Source organism: Spermophilus citellus, assembly GCF_964194105.1.
Source record: "Spermophilus citellus genome assembly, chromosome: 1".
NCBI lineage: Eukaryota > Metazoa > Chordata > Mammalia > Rodentia > Sciuridae > Spermophilus > Spermophilus citellus.
The window spans coordinates 12,223,080-12,240,515 of NC_138182.1; the positions used below are offsets into that span (position 1 = coordinate 12,223,080).

The 17,436-nt window shown below is 37.2% G+C and overlaps 3 protein-coding genes across 4 annotated transcripts in view; 1 reads left to right on the forward strand and 2 right to left on the reverse strand.

Annotated features, from left to right (window-relative positions):
• The window catches only part of UBAC2 (UBA domain containing 2), a 159,494-nt gene that overhangs the window by 113,849 nt on the left and 28,209 nt on the right, over nt 1–17,436 (reverse strand). For both annotated transcript variants that reach the window (XM_081281050.1, XM_081281049.1), the window contains exons 3-4: nt 15,101–15,220; nt 12,199–12,308 (exon numbers count right to left, since the gene is read on the reverse strand). In XM_081281050.1, the coding sequence (XP_081137176.1) occupies nt 12,199–12,308; nt 15,101–15,220 (230 nt within the window). The remainder of the gene's footprint in view (nt 1–12,198; nt 12,309–15,100; nt 15,221–17,436) is intronic.
• On the forward strand, nt 3,226–8,292 carry GPR18 (G protein-coupled receptor 18). Its single transcript, XM_081302478.1, has 4 exons — nt 3,226–3,343; nt 3,432–3,485; nt 4,064–4,174; nt 6,727–8,292. The coding sequence occupies exon 4, from the start codon at nt 6,761–6,763 to the stop codon at nt 7,754–7,756; it is 996 nt and encodes a 331-aa protein (XP_081158604.1). The 5' UTR covers nt 3,226–3,343; nt 3,432–3,485; nt 4,064–4,174; nt 6,727–6,760; the 3' UTR covers nt 7,757–8,292.
• LOC308649924 (AP-4 complex subunit sigma-1-like) lies at nt 12,961–13,875 on the reverse strand. The gene has a single exon (XM_081295836.1). The coding sequence runs from the start codon at nt 13,662–13,664 to the stop codon at nt 13,254–13,256; it is 411 nt and encodes a 136-aa protein (XP_081151962.1). The 5' UTR covers nt 13,665–13,875; the 3' UTR covers nt 12,961–13,253.

Sequence of the window (17,436 nt, forward strand, 5' to 3'; positions counted from 1 at the left end):
ACTATTAATATTCTTTCTAATAATTATAAACTTGGCTTAACTGAATCATACTATATCCACTTAAAACCCGGGCACTTGTGCTAAAATCAAAATTCACTTAGATTCTTTAACATTTAACCAGAACTCAAAACTGGAACTAAATTGTTCTTTGTCTTATTTCATACAGCCTGTGACACGTGAATCACTTTATGAAGGGAATCCTGCAGTCTCTGGGAAAATGTGAAATCCCTCTTTTGCAAGGAGTAAAATTTTTCTTTCACTTACATGAAATTAAAGTTGCATGAATGATCCCTGAGACAGATAAGTTCCTCTGTTTGAATAAAGAATTCATTAGGGGGGCTGGGGATGTGGCTCAAGCAGTAGCGCGCTCGCCTGGCATGTGTGCGGCCCGGGTTCGATCCTCAGCACTACATACAGAACAAAGATGTTGTGTCTGCCGAAAACTAAAAAATATTAAAAAAATTCTCTCTCTTTAAAAAAAAAAAGAATTCATTAGGTTTAAGTATTAAAGAAGCAAAGTAGACATAAAAATTTAATCCTTGATCAACTGTTTATCTGCTGAATGGTTTGGGGAAATTTACCTTTTCCCTGTAATTCCTTCTCAACATAAAATCATAGCAGAGCCTGGTGTTCAGCGCTACCGGGTTGGGGGAAGAGGGAACCAGGCCCAGGCCCTGGCCTATCTCCACGTCTCACAAGCTGGCAAAAGGCCCATGCTAACTCTGGGCTCAGGAATTCATCCCTGACTCCCCCAAGAGTCTCCATTTGCTCACCCACTTGTTCAGTCACAGGTTCTGCCAACGTGCAATGCCATACACACACATACATGTACACACGCACCAGCTGCCACTCTCAAGGAACACGTTGTAGTACAGCACAAAAGGCAGGTCAACAAGCGAGAGCAGGAGCCGCTGCAAGGACAAACACAGACCGCTGCAGGGCAGAGAAGAGTTCCCGGAAAGGCAGCTTCCAGGATAAACTGCACTGGCCAAGCCAGGAGGTGGGAGTGCAGCCATAAACCGTGCCAGCAGTGGGGGTGGTGGGGGAGTGGAACAGCATGCAGAAGGCTGGAAGAGAACATGCCAAAGGCCCCATCTGGCTGAAACGCAGAGTAAGGTGGGAAAAGAGTGAGAGCTGATCCCAACCTGACCTGACATGTGGGGAGTTCCTACACTTGCTTTTGGATGTGCCTAAGAAACTGGCAAATCAGAAATAAGAATGTCAGGGACTGGGGTTGTAGGTCAGTGGTAGAGGGCTTGGCTAGCATGTGTGAGACACTGGGTTAGATCCTAGCACCACATAAAAATAAATAAATAAAATAAAGGTATTGTGTCCATCTTCAACTAAAAATATTTAAAAAAAAAAAAAGGATGTCATGTACAGAAAAGGACTCCAGTCTTAATGAGAGGACATTCCTGACTCTTAGGTATACACATTATTGCATCTGTTGATTTACACAGCACAGGAAGCTAACCAATACTTCATTTCTGAAAATGTGTCACAGGCTATATGAAATAAGAACAGACTAGGTCTACAGACAAGAGGTTGCTATCTGACTGAAATATCACACTCCTGGGTGGCATATGAAACATAACTCCATGGATTAAAAATTGATGAATGTAATTCAGTAACAAAGAGATATCTAGTGAATAAATCAAGGTAGTCACCTCAAGAAGAGTTATGACGGTGCTGGAGGACACTCAACTCCTAAGAAGCCAGGCTGTCCCTGAGTTCTTTGGAAGTCAGTAGCGCTCTCTGGCCCTCATTTTCCTCATCTACACTCATCCACACAAAAACAGCTACTGTGGTCATCTCCAGGGCCTCTAAAGCCCATTATTCTGGTAGGCTAACAGACTCACAAGTGTTTGTCATCAAAGGCAAGGACTTCAATAACCACTATAAGGTGTAGACTTACTATCATTTTGCGTGAAGGAGAAACACAAATACACACATACACATATGCGCGTGCTCTCAAAAAATTAAATTCAAAAAACAAATGTAATTAAGTTCAGATACCCTCTAAAAGTTGACAAATCATGCATATCCAAATACAAAGATAATCAAAATTTTAGAACAACCAATTTTTTTTGTTTTTAAAGAAGAGAGAAAGTTAAAAAAAAATGAACATAACTAGGCAGGCAATGATTTGTACTGCTCACTTCCCCTTCCGCTGGCTTCCTTCCCCTTCTTAGGTCAAAACACTCCTACTATGTAAATCATCCCACAGCTGACTCCAGAGTCCTCTCTGCTACGACTTGCAGGGAACTTCATGCAAAAGAAACAATTTCTGGACTTCCATGTGACCAAAAGAGATGTGAAGCATCGGGGACCATAAAACAAAGCAAACCACAGCAGGCAAAATGTGTATGGCACAGCAGAAATGAATGAATGGAGGATCCCATTTTTAACCACTGAGAAATGTCTGAATAGAGCTGGGCTTGGTGGCACACAAGCTGGTATCCCAGCTACTCAGCTGGTCAATTCAAGGCCAGCCTGGGCAATTTATCGAGACCCTGTCTTTTTTTTTTTCTTTAATATATTTACCTTTTGTTGTAGTTGGACACAATATCTTTATTTTATCTCTTTATTTTTATGTGGTGCTGAGGATAGAACCCAAGGCCTCGCACATGCTACGCAAGTGCTCTACCGCTGAGCCACAACCCCAGCCCCGACCCTGTCTTAAAATAAAAAATATAAAGGATATAGATCAGTGGTAAAGCAAGCAACCCAGGGTTCAATCCCCAGTATTGGGGTGGGGGGGATGATTTAAAAAGTAAAAAGTGGATAGCCTATGATTTTAGGAATTTTGTAGTAAAGTGACACTGTTTGGGATACTTGCTAAGTACCCAGGTACTTTTTTAAGCACTTGGGATTTTTATGGATTAGAATCCTCACAATACTATCAGATGCATATTACATCTATTTTAATTGTATAGAAACTAGGAACAAATGCTCAGTGTAGTTAAGTAACTACACAAAGTTGCACAGCTTAGAAAGTAGTTAGACTTGGAATCCGGTTCTGCTCAACTTCAAATCTCCTCCTCTTTCCACAAATTATGCAGACTTTAAACATCAAAGTAAATAGTTAATTGAAAAAAAATTCCCCTTTTGATAGGACTCTCTTAACACAATGCCATCATTTCAAGAGGAGCTTATGCTAAGTGTGACTTCATAAACAAATCACTTGTGAGAGAAAAAAAACCACATCCAGGATCAAGCTGCAAGCTGCAAAGCCTGTTTCAGAAAGCACTTCCTGAAAGAGACAGAGCAACGATTACAGCTCAGCAGTGCCAACTCCTCCAGCAAGCCGGAGCTACATTCAAAACAGCCTTTAATGCAACAAGTGAGTCCAACACAAAAGAAATACGACGTGTCTGAAATGCACCATTTCCAGACAGAGCTATTTTAACTCACAGACACCTCTTTTTCAGAAGTGGGTACACCGGAAAATGGTCACTTCTAAGACAACGCTTTGATGGAAGAAGGTAAGCAGCATTCCTTTAACTTCATCACAGATCACTATCATAAGTACTGCTTTACTAAACTCAAAATCACTAACAAAACATTACAGAAACTACGTTGGTGAAGGAAAGGACCTTGAAATCGTTGTGATCTTTCCATATTATTAGTACAACTGGGCACTAATTTTCAATATTACTTTACATCAACGGTAATTTTTCAAATTAAGGAAAACCCTGGCATGATAAGTCATAAATATATTAAAGTGTCTTTGTCACATTGTTTCAATTATATTGATTTATAAGATTATTTATCTTTTTGTTTTGGTACTGGGACTTGAACCCAAGGGCATTCCATTATTGAGCTACATCTGCATTCCTTTTCATTTTTATTTTGAGACAGGGTCTAAGTTGCCAAGGCTTGTGATCCTCTTGCCTCAGCTTCCCAAGTCACTGCCATGACACCTGCCACCACACCTGGCATGAAATTATTTGTTTAATTAAGAAAAGAAAAACTATAGGTGATCATGAAATATAAAGCTTTCAAAAAGTTGACTTGAAAGCCAATTACTTTTCACAATTTTTCCAAAATTTTCTGTTTGCAGAGCATAGCCTTTAAGACACTTGAGTCACTCATACTTTATCCAAACTGGAGTGAATGAATGAAGACAAATGCAGATGGCAAATGAACTGCATAAAAGCCTCCTGAGCCCAAGGTGGAAAAGGCTCCCTGAGCTGGTTGGTAAATAAAAAAGAATACAAAATTTCATTTACATTACATTTATTACTATTTAAAAATTCTTTGAGGACTGGGGTTGTGGCTCAGTGGTAGAGTGCTCACCTAGCACAAGTAAGGCACTGGCTTCGGTCCTCAGAACCACATAAAAATAAAATAAAGATATTATGTCTATCCACAACTAAAAAACATGTAAAAAATGCCTTTATGTTTAATAAAGTTAATAAAATTTAAGATTTAAGTTCCCGAGTTCTTCTGGAGATCTAATTTTCCTATGCAGTACTTTTCTCATCTGATAGAAATTAATATTATACTTTAACTGATATTTGGAAATTTTATTACAGGGTTTTAAATTTATAAAATTTTATTCCAAAATCATATTCAATCCACATATTTGAGAAACTAATTTAGGAAGTTGCAAATGAAGGAGGAAGAGGAAGGGAAAGAGAAAGAGAGGGAAGGAGGGAAGAAAGCAAATTTGCATCTTGTAACTTGTGCACAGCAACCTCAAAAGCTGTTCTCAGCAGCCCATGATACCACTGACCACAGGCTGCTAATCTCCCCCATAATTCTCACTAAAGAGGGAGTCAGGGCTGAATTAGAGACAAGCCACTCTACAAAGTGACATTTTTTAACGAAACTTCATACACCTCCATATTTCAAAAAGATGCCTCAAAGTTCCATCTCTTTGTAGTGAGGCTATTTTTAAAATCTCTTAGTGGCTGTATCATGGTGAAGAGTTTTACTCTGAGGTTCAATGATATTTGCAATCACAACTAAACTCTTTCCATTTGAAATGAACACTTTTTTGGTGATTGGAATTTATTACTTTTGACATACGCATCAAGTTACTGATGACTTCTTATCAGTATCCACTTCTCTTAGCTGCTCCTTTTTAAAATTTAATTTGACAAACAGTATTCATGCTTCTATACTTAGGCAGAGGAGGGGTATGAGAGCTGTTCTCCTGACAGGAACATATTTTCAAGACATTCTTCTCTATGCACCACTGAGGCCCCTGAAATCAGCTTTTAGGACCTGAGACACCCAGTCTGGTAGCTTCACTCTGAGGCACTCCAATGGCCTGGACACAGTCCATCTGTTGCTCTAGGAGCCCAGTTATTTTTTTTCTTTTGTTTAATATTTATTTTGTAGTTATATAGGTGGACACAATATCTTTATTTTTAATGTGGTGCTAAGGATCGAACCCGTGCCTCACACATGCTAGGTGAGCACTCTACCTCTAAGCCACAACCCCAGCCTGAGCTCAGTTCTTGATCTGTAGATCATGACACAAAACCACTGTTTCTAGACTGATGATAAATTTAAGAGAATATGAGATAATACTATGAAGAAGTCTTTACCACTTAAGAATAAATAAAAGGTCAGACAGCAACTCTGCAAGTCTTCACTGACAAACTAGAGAACAGCTGCTATGAGTGACCTTACCAAACATTCTTTCCTTCACTCTCCTTCATTGAGCAAATATTTATTTACTGAATACCTACTATGAGCTCAATCGGAAATAGGGAAATAGAAGATAAAATAAAGTTTCTGCTCTCTCTTACGTGAGAATTATTGTAATTTTCAATAATCAGTTTTCCAATATACAGTTTTTTTATTTTTTTAGTTGTTGATAGATCTTTATTTTATTAATTTATATGTGGTGCTGAGAATCGATCCCAGTGCCTCACACATGCCAGGCAAGTGCGCTACCGCTGAGCCACAGTCCCAGCCCCCAACATACATTTTTATATTAAAATTATATTTAATGAATGGCTGGGCATGGTGGTACATGCCTGAAATCATAGGTACTCAGTAAGCTGAGTCAGGAAAGTCACAAGTTCGAGATCAGTCTGGGAAACTTAGCAGACCCTGTCTCAAAATTTTTAAAAAATGGCTGGAGATGTAGCTCAGTAGTAGAGTGCTTCAGGTTTAATCCCCAGTACACACCCCCCCAAAAAAAATTGTGTTTGAGTAAAAGTGTACTATTTTGACATTAATAACTTGATTATAAAATATTTAAACAGAATGGTGGTGAGAAAAAGTGGGAAACATTTTATAAGATTCAAAATACAGATTGCCCTTTCCCCAATAAGTCTAAATCAAGAATGCTTATTAGAGAGGAATAATAACAGTTACCCGATTTCATACTATAGGGAGAAAAAATCATAAAGGAAAGCTTGCTTTTTGAGGCAGAAGACAGGTAAGCAGGGATAGTGAAATAAATGGATCCCCAACTGCATTGAGACCCTCTGAGCCATGTTCATGGGTTAGTATATAATAAGGGCTTGGGTAAGGCTTGGGGTTAGAGCATTTACCCGAGTTTAATCCCCAGCCCTGAAAAAAATGATGAGTTCACCACAGCTGTAATCTCTAGGGAATGCATTCCTTAATAAATGCTGAGACTCACATATTAAGTTTACAATATAAAATACTCTCAAAATGAGATAGCCAAGCTGAGTGTGAGAATGTTAGCATCTATTTTCCAACCAAGGGATTTATTCCTAATTTTTTCAACTATTTTTACAGCCTCTAAGTATCATGCCTACCAACAAGCTATAAGATGACTACCCCAAGCAATCAAGATCAACCCATCCCTTCTAATAGCTCACACCCAGACGAATACAAAATCGCGGCTCTTGTCTTCTACAGCTGTATATTCCTGGTTGGATTATTTGTTAATGTTACTGCCTTATGGGTTTTCAGTTGTACCACCAAGAAGAGAACTACTGTAACCATCTATATGATGAATGTGGCACTACTGGACTTAATATTTATAATGAGTCTACCCTTCCGAATGTTCTACTATGCAAAAGGTGAATGGCCATTTGGAGAGTACTTCTGCCACATTCTCGGGGTTCTTGTAGTGTTTTACCCAAGCGCTGCTCTCTGGCTTCTTGCTTTTATCAGTGCCGACAGATACATGGCCATCGTACAGCCGAAATATGCCAAAGAACTTAAAAAAACATGCAAGGCCTTGCTTGCCTGTGTAGGAGTGTGGATAATGACCCTGACAACCACTGTCCCTCTGCTGCTCCTCTACGAAGACCCAGATAAAGCCTCCTCCCCTGCCACCTGCCTAAAGATCTCTGACATCATTCACTTCAAAGCTGTCAATGTGCTGAACTTCACTCGACTGATATTCTTCTTCCTGATCCCTGTGTTCATCATGATTGGGTGCTACTTGGTCATCATTCACAGTCTCCTCCATGGCAAGACATCTAAGCTGAAACCCAAGGTCAAGGAGAAGTCCATAAGAATCATCATCACGCTCCTGGTGCAGGTGCTCATCTGCTTCCTGCCCTTCCACATCTGCTTTGCCTTCCTGATGCTGGGTGGGGAAGAGAACAGCTACAGCCCTTGGGGAGCCTTCACCACCTTCCTCATGAACCTCAGCACGTGTCTGGATATGATCCTCTACTACATTGTTTCCAAACAATTTCAGGCTCGGGTCATTAGCGTCATGCTGTACCGCAATTACCTCCGGAGTGTGCGTAGAAAAAGCTTCCGATCTGGGAGTTTACGGTCACTTAGCAATGTGAATAGTGAAATGTTATAAATGACATGAATTTTCTTCAATCTCTTTAAAATTCATTTTCCTAACTACTCTAGGACCAATGGATATTCTACATAATATTATCAAGTCCCCTCTCTGCTAAAAGAAAAGAAAAAAACTTTAAGAACTCTTTTGTGCAATCTTATTGTGGCAATACAATTACACATTCTAATTTTTTATTTTCAAACTTGTATAAAACATTTTTGTGAATTATTGGGGGGAAAACACCCACACTGGCATTTCACAGTCAAGCCTTATCTACACAGATAATAAATATTTTTTAATTATTTTGAATTTAATTCTGTGAATCATGAGGAAAAAAATTCAACCACTGATCAAAGCAATTGGGTACACTATTTTCAATCCAGATGCACCTCTCATGTCTAATCTCAGGACCCTGAGGTATAAATTAAATATTTCTACACAAACAACTATGTGCAACACATCATCACTTGCTGCAGAGCAAACTGATGGTGGCAAGCAGCAGATGCGCCTGGGAAGGTCACCCCTATCAGCCCTGCTCCTACTCTGAATTTGGTTTCTTTTAGAGATAAGACTAGTCAAAAACTTTCTAGACTAGATAAAAACTTTCTGAGAGCATACATACACCCAATCCCACATAAAACTAATGATGAAAACTTAACCTGAGATCCCTTTCTGCCCAATAACAAGGACACGAGGTGTTTCTGTGTGAAAGCCATTCTCTGATGACAAAAAAATCAACAAAGTGAAAACGTTAAGTCATGGTTGTCACAATAAACTTATAGGTAATCTAAAATAGTTAATGAAAATTTATTTAGCATGGTAAGTACTTTTTTTTTTTGGTACTGGGGATTGGATCCAGCGGCCCTTAAGTACTGAGCCACATCCTCAGCCTAGCCCTTTTTATTTTTTTATTTTGAGACAGGTTTTTGCTAAGTTGCTTAGGGCCTCGCTAAATTGCTGAGGCTGGCTTTGAACTTGTGATACTTCTGCCTCAGCTTTCTGAGCGACTGGATTACAGGCTAGGACCATGTATACAGTGTAATTACACACGTTTAAACACAGTATATAAAAATTCAAAATTCCACTATTCTAGAGGGGTTTGATTCTGGAAAACAATGTTACATCCACTAACAATTAAAAAACAGTAAGCATGTAAGGACAGATGTGTGGCCAGCATGGGTTACTAGACATAGCTTATAAGAAAAGTTACACATAAGTTATGTCTTTTCCTATAAGCTAGGTCTAGTGATAGAGCTTCTTTAGTTTGCGAACAACAGTTATATTTCCTGAATTGAAATAACAGTCATGAGCATCTATCATGTGTCAGGTACAATTTCTATGCAAAGCACAAGATAGACAGGTCTATATAGAGTTCAGTGACCTTATCCTATAGTCTGACTAGTGCTCACTATAATCAAGATTACCCTTTCAATGTTACTGAGTGTAAGGAAGTTAACACATAAAGTAAAGCCTAGTTCTCCCTCCAACAACTAGTAGGTAGCATAGAAGATACAGACAATGACAAAAAAATACTATGATATAATAACATTAAGATAATAAATGTAATAAATACTAATAAGAATATTAATACATTTGTTATAATACACCTAAAAGGGCAATTAATCTTACCAAAGAAAGCCAGGTAGGCATAAGACTACAAATACTGTACACAGTATGGTAAGAAAGATAAATGACTGATGGGGGAGAGGCCTGACAGAGATGGTGGTCCTAAAGAAAAGGAAAACCAAACATGCTGCAAGGAACTCAGTAAGAGTTTGCTTAATTCTCTCTACTCCCTGTGAAGAACAGAGTGCCTCCAACTGACCCATGATAGCCCTTTATAAACAGCTCAGAAAGGGAACTTGAAAGAAGCCACCTGCTTAAGATTTTTCACACAACCCATCAGTGGCACAGATGGAATCTCGAACCTGTGATGGCAAAGCCCATGCCATTCCTGCTACTCCAGTTGCCCTGATGGCATCCTGGAGGAGCATGAACTTTGTTCTGAAGGAAACAGAGCTTTAAAGGTTTTAAAGACAAGGTCTAGCACGATCAAGCCCATATTTTAGAAATACAACTTGTGACTGCTCCGTATGAGAAGGTTTGAAATTGACAGGGGGCTAGTTAGAGTTTTTCTGTAAAAACTCAGGCAAGAAAAGAGTTTAGACTGGTATTAAGTAGAAATAAGAGAAATAGAAAAAAAGGGGAAGAATGAGTGTGCTACTGAGGACTCTGGATTACATGCACTTGGAGCTCCGTCCCATTGAGGGGAAAGGGAAAGACTCCCAGCTTGGAAGACTGAATACATGGAAAGCCAGTAATTAAAGTAAGGACAGCAGGAGGAGGGGACAATGGGAGAGAGAAAGGAGACTCAAAGGAAGGAGAGTTTCAGAACATGAGGAGTTTTCTTTGAGTCTAGAAGTCTCTAGGAATTAAGACTCTGACAGATCAGGAAAGTAGTGCACCCTGGAAACGGAGGGCTGGAAAACAAACAGGCTGAAGTCCTGGCAGTGGGTGAAACAGTCCAAAGAAGCCTCAGGGAGTGAGCTGGAGAAGAGCCACAGATGGTAACTAGGAGCAGGTGGTTGGTTTCACAAACTGAAGAGAGTTGTTAAAAAGCATTTAAAGTGCTACTAAAAGGCCAAACAGGATGACCGATGGCTTCAGAAATCAGGTGGTTTCTTGGGACTTTATAAGTTTTAATAGCAGTGAGATTAAGAAAGAAGTAAGTAGAAAGTGAAGAACTGTAGAGAGTGCAGATGGATTTGGCATTGATGGGAAAAGAAAAAGATGTTATAATGCAAATGTAAGGCACGCTGACTTAAAGAGTAGTTTCCTCTCTTGAATTTTTGAAGCTTTGCCATTACCAATAAAAGATATTTTTACAAAATCCAAAGTTTATTTATTAAAGTAATGATTTACTTTTCATTACTTTATATAATGTTCTGTGACTTGAAAGAGAAGATAGCTGAATTAGCATTCACACTATTTTTCAAAGGGGATACTATCATTTTTTAATTTATTCACGGTTGGAACTCTCAGTACAGATTTAAATAGTTCTCTCTTAAGAGTAAAGAAAATTCCCGCCAACTTTAAAATTGAATCAGACTTTTCATAATAAACTAAATGAATATGAAGGTTCTACTGTCACCCAACTGTATGTGTAGTAGAAAAAAAAAATGTCCTCAGACAAGGGGAAAATGTAAGAGAATTAATAACTGTGTTGTTCTTCATCCCCAAGACTTATTCTAACACACACACACACACACACACACACACACACACACACACGACACACATATGTCCTTCCAAAATTCAGCAGGCTTCACAGAAAAACAAAAAGAATTGGCCTGGGTGAGAAACACCTGGGGAGAACGGCAGACTCAACTTGGCTGGCTCTTTCCTGAGTTAACCTGGACACCATCCCGAGAGGACTCTGGGTTCACAGGGACAGAACAACAAACTTCTCAGACTGATTCCAACACAACCCGTGGCACTTAACAAAAACTACATGATCATCATCACACAGAACTCAGTCCATCTCCTCTTAAATATTATTCAGACATCATTAAAACAGCTATAGGTCAATATTCATGGATATTCATGCCAACAATTGTGTAAATCCCATGAGGGGAAACCACACTGTAAAAACCAACAATATAAGTGTGAAAGCCATTGGAACACTAATTACATTTGACAATAGGGATCCAAAGTGGATTTGAATCCAGATATGTGCAGTGGCCTGATCATTCTCAAACTCGATATTTAAAAGTAAAACAAGACACAGAATTTATACATCCAGTATCTTTCAAACCATCTCATCTTTCAAATCCAGTCTCCTATACTTAATTAAGTGATGCTTTAAGACAACTTATATGTGCTATCAACTCTACTCCTAGCAACTATTAACTGTATACAGTAAAACACAGTTTTCATTTTTGAAAAATCCACATAATGTGGAAGCCTCTACACACTGAGTCAGGTTGGTCACTGCAGGCTGGGCACAAATTGTGATCTATGTACTTACTTTGTTTTATCTTTGGTGAAAGTATTCAAACAATATCAGCCTAAAGAGATTTCTTTAGAAACTTAACTTTCTACAAATTTGTTTCCTAATCTAAATAAATTTTCTACTTTTGGGTTTAATTAATGTATAAAATTACAAAGATAAAAAATTATAAAAATACAAAACAAATTCCATCTTCAGAAGTTGAATAGCAAATTCATTAAAAATTCTCTAAAACACAGAATGTCAGAGTTCAAAAGAAGAGTTAATATAAAACTGACTGTTTCAAGAACATGGTGAATAGATACATATACTCTGGATTTACTTTTACATATAAAATTAATTTTACTATATTTAAAGTTTTAAAATATTCACTTAGTGACTTTCATGAACAATAATGCTTTCCGTAAGATTTAAGAGTTCTAAATTAAGCCAATCTCTAAGAACTACTTACAATCCAGAAGGCAAATTACTGGCCACAGTGATACCAAATGAATACTGCATAGCTTCAACAAGGAGAAAGTCAAACAAGGCTGACAAAATCCAGCAACCTAGCAAAAAGGACTAAAAAATAAAACAGGAAAAAACATTAGAGAAGGTACCTAAAAATAAATTAACATTTATTTAGTTAGAATCAGCTCTAACAGATTAATATACATATGTATGTATATTTTTTTTTGGCATAGGTGTCTAATTTATATATAGAGACAAACATGAATGTATGTATACACATAAACATTAGTTATAATTAATATATATTTGTTATGTACTAAATATATTTTAGTAGATATTTATCACAATTAATGTTACTATTTTAGATTCAAGCTTGATGGATTTTCAAAGGACTTATTTATCCCTTTTCAGATTTTTTGAAGAAAAATTAAATTAAATTAAAAGTCAATATTCCTGGGTAGGGGTTATGGCTCAGTGGTAGAGTGCTTGCCTTGCATGTGTCAGACACTGGGTTCAATTCTCAGCACCACATATGAATAAAATAAAGGCCCATCAACCAACTAAAAAAAATATTTTTTAAAAAAGTCAATATTCCTCTAGAGCACTCACACAAAGCCTAGTGGGTTTCTGCCAAAATCTGTAGGTCTATAGTATTCTAAGCAATATTTGTTCTTGGGGGTCCTTGAGCATTTTTGTTTTCAAAGAAAGAAAAGGAGAACTTTATCTGCTATAAAAGGAATACAAGCCAGGCAATTTCCTTAACCCTCTAGTTTATCAACCCTGAAGGCCTTCTTCTGACCATGAGGGGATTTCTAGAGATTTATACCTACATTTCTGAAAACCCATTCTCTCTCTCTGAAGATGAAGCCCCTTCTGGCTGTTATATTCATTTTGAACAAGCCTATTCCATGTGCTTAAAAGAAGTTACTATATAATAGTTATTATTAACAAATGCCATAACATAGCCCTGTCTGGGGGAAAAAAAGAGTCTTAAAAAAAATTGTAAAAAAGGCTGCGGTAGGATTATGTGAAACACCTGCACCTCTGGCTGTCCTGTCAGTTGCTGATGACAGACATTCTGGAATCTGTTGAACCGTTTTCCTGCCCCATGGCACTTCTGCTTTGCCAAATACTGTGGAAAACAGTATTGAAAAAGGATACATCTAGTTCACTCACTCGGCTGAAGTACTCGTCTAAAACTTCCACAAAATTGTGGATGAATTCATAAATAGCCATCTCATTCTCAGTGTCATTAACTCCAACCACAATGAAGAGAGCTGCATATTGCCGATATATCAGCTTAAAATCCTTATATTCAATAAAAGAGCACTGTTCATTGGATCGAGAGAGACAACTCTTTATGACTTCTGTTTCCAGAAGTGTTCGCTTATTAATCTCCACATGCTCATAGTACTTAGAAAGTCGGGTCTGGCCTTGTTTATTCACCATAAGGAAAAATTTTATCATTTTTTTTCCTGGCCAGTGTTTTTCCAAATACAGTTTAAAAGTTATAGCAAGGGATGGCTGTCATTGGAACCTGTGCGGCTCGGGGGATGATGGTCCTGCGACGGGTCTTCCTAGGGTCCCCCTCCCCCTTTCCCGCTGAAGCTTGTTCCCCAACCCTTACTAGCTACGCGGTACGGGCTTCCTCGGGGCAGCCATTTTGGCTTTTAGTATGGCGTCTTGTATGTATATTTTAAAAATATTCTTACTACAACAAACTTTACATATATATGTAATAATATAATCAGAATATACTGATTAATACATGTATATATTATATTCTTTAAATATTGTTTTATTACAGCAGACTTTTTAAAACTGGACAGTAAAACCATATTGTTCAAATGCATTAACTTCCCTATTTCTAAATATGTTGAAAAATGATATTTAGAGCAAGACATATTTTTAATAGAGAACACAAAAACCATTAAAAATAGAAGTGACGATGCTGGCACATGCCTATCTCAGCAACTTGGGAACCTAAGGCAGGAGAATCATAAGCTCAAGACTTCAGCACCTGAATGAGTGCCTGAGTAATTTAGCAAAAACTTGTCTCAAAAAATTAATAAAAAGGCTGCTCAGGAGGCTGAGGCAGGAGGACTGCAGTTCAAAGTCAGTCTCAGCAACTTAGTGAGGCCCTAAGCAACTTAGCAAGACCCTGTCTCAAAACAAAATATTTTTTAAAAAGGGCTAAGGATGTGGCTCTGGGGTTGAGTGCCCCTGGGTTCAATCCCTGGTACCAAAAATTTTAAAAATAAAAATAAATTAAGCCAGGCACTGTGGCACATGCCTGTAATCCCAGTGGCTGAGAAGGCTAAGGCAGGAGGATTTCAAGATCAAAGCCAGCCTCAGCAATTTAGCAAGGCCCTAAGTAACTCAGTGAGACCCTCTCTCTAAATAAAACACAAAATAGGGCTGGAGATATTGTTCAGTGGTCAAGTGCCCCTGAGTTTACTCTCCAGTACCCCAAAAAATAAATGAATAAATAAATACAAATTTTAAAAGGGTAATAAATAAAAATTTAAAAAGGGCTAGGGATTTGGCTCAGTGGTAAAGGGCCCCTCCAGTATCAAATAAATAAATAAATTTTTAAAAAGAATACAAGTGATTAAAATTTTATTAAAGCAAAATCCTAGTTAAAATTATTACCTGCTCACACCTAATATTGTCTATTATCATTACTATCATCATCATTTTATTATGCTATTGTCTTAAATTTACATTTTTTCTTTGGTTAATGTCTGTGCCCCAAATCAGATACAGGATCATGTACTTAAAAAGATAATTGTAAATAATAAACCAAGTTTAACAAAATAAAACCTATTTAAAACAAGGAAAAAAAAGAAAACAAAATGTTTTTCTAGAACCTAAGTAGCAAAGGCAAAATGCATAAAACTTACTGCAAATTTTCTGCTTCCATATCTTCTTTCAAATATCCTAAAATTATAAATAAGCAGACTACTGCAGAAAGTATCTTTTAAATCAAGGCAAATTACTCTTCCACATATCAACCTCCAAATCTAGATAGGGATTTAAAAAAAGAACAATGAATAAAAGTAAAATTTATTTGGGTCTCTGGCTTAGCAAATTTATTATTTACTTTATAGTGCTCGTTTGTATACACTACTTTAAGCAAAATCATGATGCATTACAAAAGAAAAAGTAAGTGTGTGTAACTTTAATAAATGAATTCAATTCTGTGATACTCAAAATTCCAACAGCAAAAAGGGTACTTAAGGGGAATTTTTTTTGTTTGCTTACTAATAAGAAAATGTATTCGAATTAAGACAACAGAAGACTTCCTGTAATAAAATTTAGGACTGTGTTTAAATAAGATTTTTAAAAATTACGTATATGAGCTGAAATGAAAGGCTAACTAATGTTCATTTTAAGCTACTAAATAAAATAAAGTGGCAGATAACAATTTAGGTATAAACTTGAAATATAAATTTCTGAGCTTAATTTTGACAACCCAACTACTTCATAGCAACTATTTACAAAGCAATTTGTCAGAACTGCTAAATATTAGTAGGTTTGGAAATATCAGTTTTTTAAAATCAACTTGTGGTTGGGTGAAAAACATTTAAGGAAATATATTTAAAAAGAGCTACACAAATATCTATTTTGAATATTAAACATTTTCCAGATTTTTAAAGATAATCCTAATGACATTTGAAAACATTCTGATCTTTTTTTCCCCCTTCACAATTACCTTTCAAGATAGGTAAAACAAATTTACCCTATCTTTTCTTTGAATTTTTATTGTGGTAAAATCGACATAAAATTTACCATTGTAACTATTTTTAAGTGTATAATTCAATGGAGTTAAGAAGATTCATAATATTGTACAACAATCACCATTATCCATTTCCAGAATGCTTTCAATATCCCAGACAGAAATGCAGCATCTATTAAACATTAATCCCCTGTTCTCCCACCATCACCCCCTGATAACTTCTGTTGCACTTTCTGTCTACAAATTTGCCTATTTTGGATACCTCATTTAATTGGAATCTTACAGTATTTGTCCTTTTGTGTCTGACTTAATTGCTTCATTTTGCATAATGTCTTCAAGGTTCATGTTAAAACATGAATTAGAATCTCATTCTTTTTTATTGCTGAATAAAATTCCATTCTCTGTACATACCACATCTTCCTTATTCGTTTTTCTGTTGATGGCATTGGCTTGTTTCCACCTTGGCTACTGTGAATAAGGCTGCCATGAACATTGGTAATATTATCCCTATTTTAAGATCAAGAAGAAGAGGCACAGAGGAAGTATTTTACTTTCTAAAGCCATATAACCTCTTCTCTTGCCAACTGAAATAACAACAACACAATGAGAAAACTAACTACATCAACTGTCAGAACAGTTCGCCTCTGTCTCTTCTCCAAGCAAGACACCAGGCATCTCTGTCAACAGTGTACTCCAAAATCTTAGGGCACGAACTAGCTCATGGAAGTCCCTGAGAGTTCATTTCACCTGCTGTAAGTCTACATCTGAGTTCAAGGAGATAAGTCACCACGAGGAGGCAGGAATGACCACCACAGGCACACACACATCACAAAAGGCATTTCCTAACTCATTCTTTTCTCCCTCCGAAACTTCATGATTGCACTAGAATCACTGAAACTTCAGGCCAGCATACACTACCACCCATAAGATCAAATCAGACAGTGTTATACAGAGGGCTTCAGAAACTGTCAAGTACTTTACAGATGTAAAATAATGATGACATCATCTCTGCCAACAGCAAATTCAAAGACAATGACAGAAACTCCAATCCTCTCTCCCCACATTTAACACTGTAGAGAAAGTAGTGTACTCAAGTCCTGAGAGCCATGAGGAGAATCTAGGGATTAAAGAAATTTAAGACTTTATAATTACTAAAATGCAACAAATTGTGATTGTATAACACCATTTGTTTTGTTTTCCTTTGGTTAATGGCAAATAAACTGGCAGCTACAGTTTTAAATGATTTGTTTTGCAACCATGCTCAAGGACATGAAAACTTGAGACCTGGTGTGAGATAAACTATTACGTATTATTATGAAGATGACCACCCTTTAAAGACTGATCGCTGGCTTGGACTCAACAAAGACCTAAAGGAAAACAAAAAGAGTATCCTCAGCCTCAAATGCCAAAATCTGGGAGATTCAGAACCTACAAACAAAGTCTTTTATCAACTGCCCCTCAGGACTCCTCCTATACAAGCCTGTGTAGTCTCCAGCACCT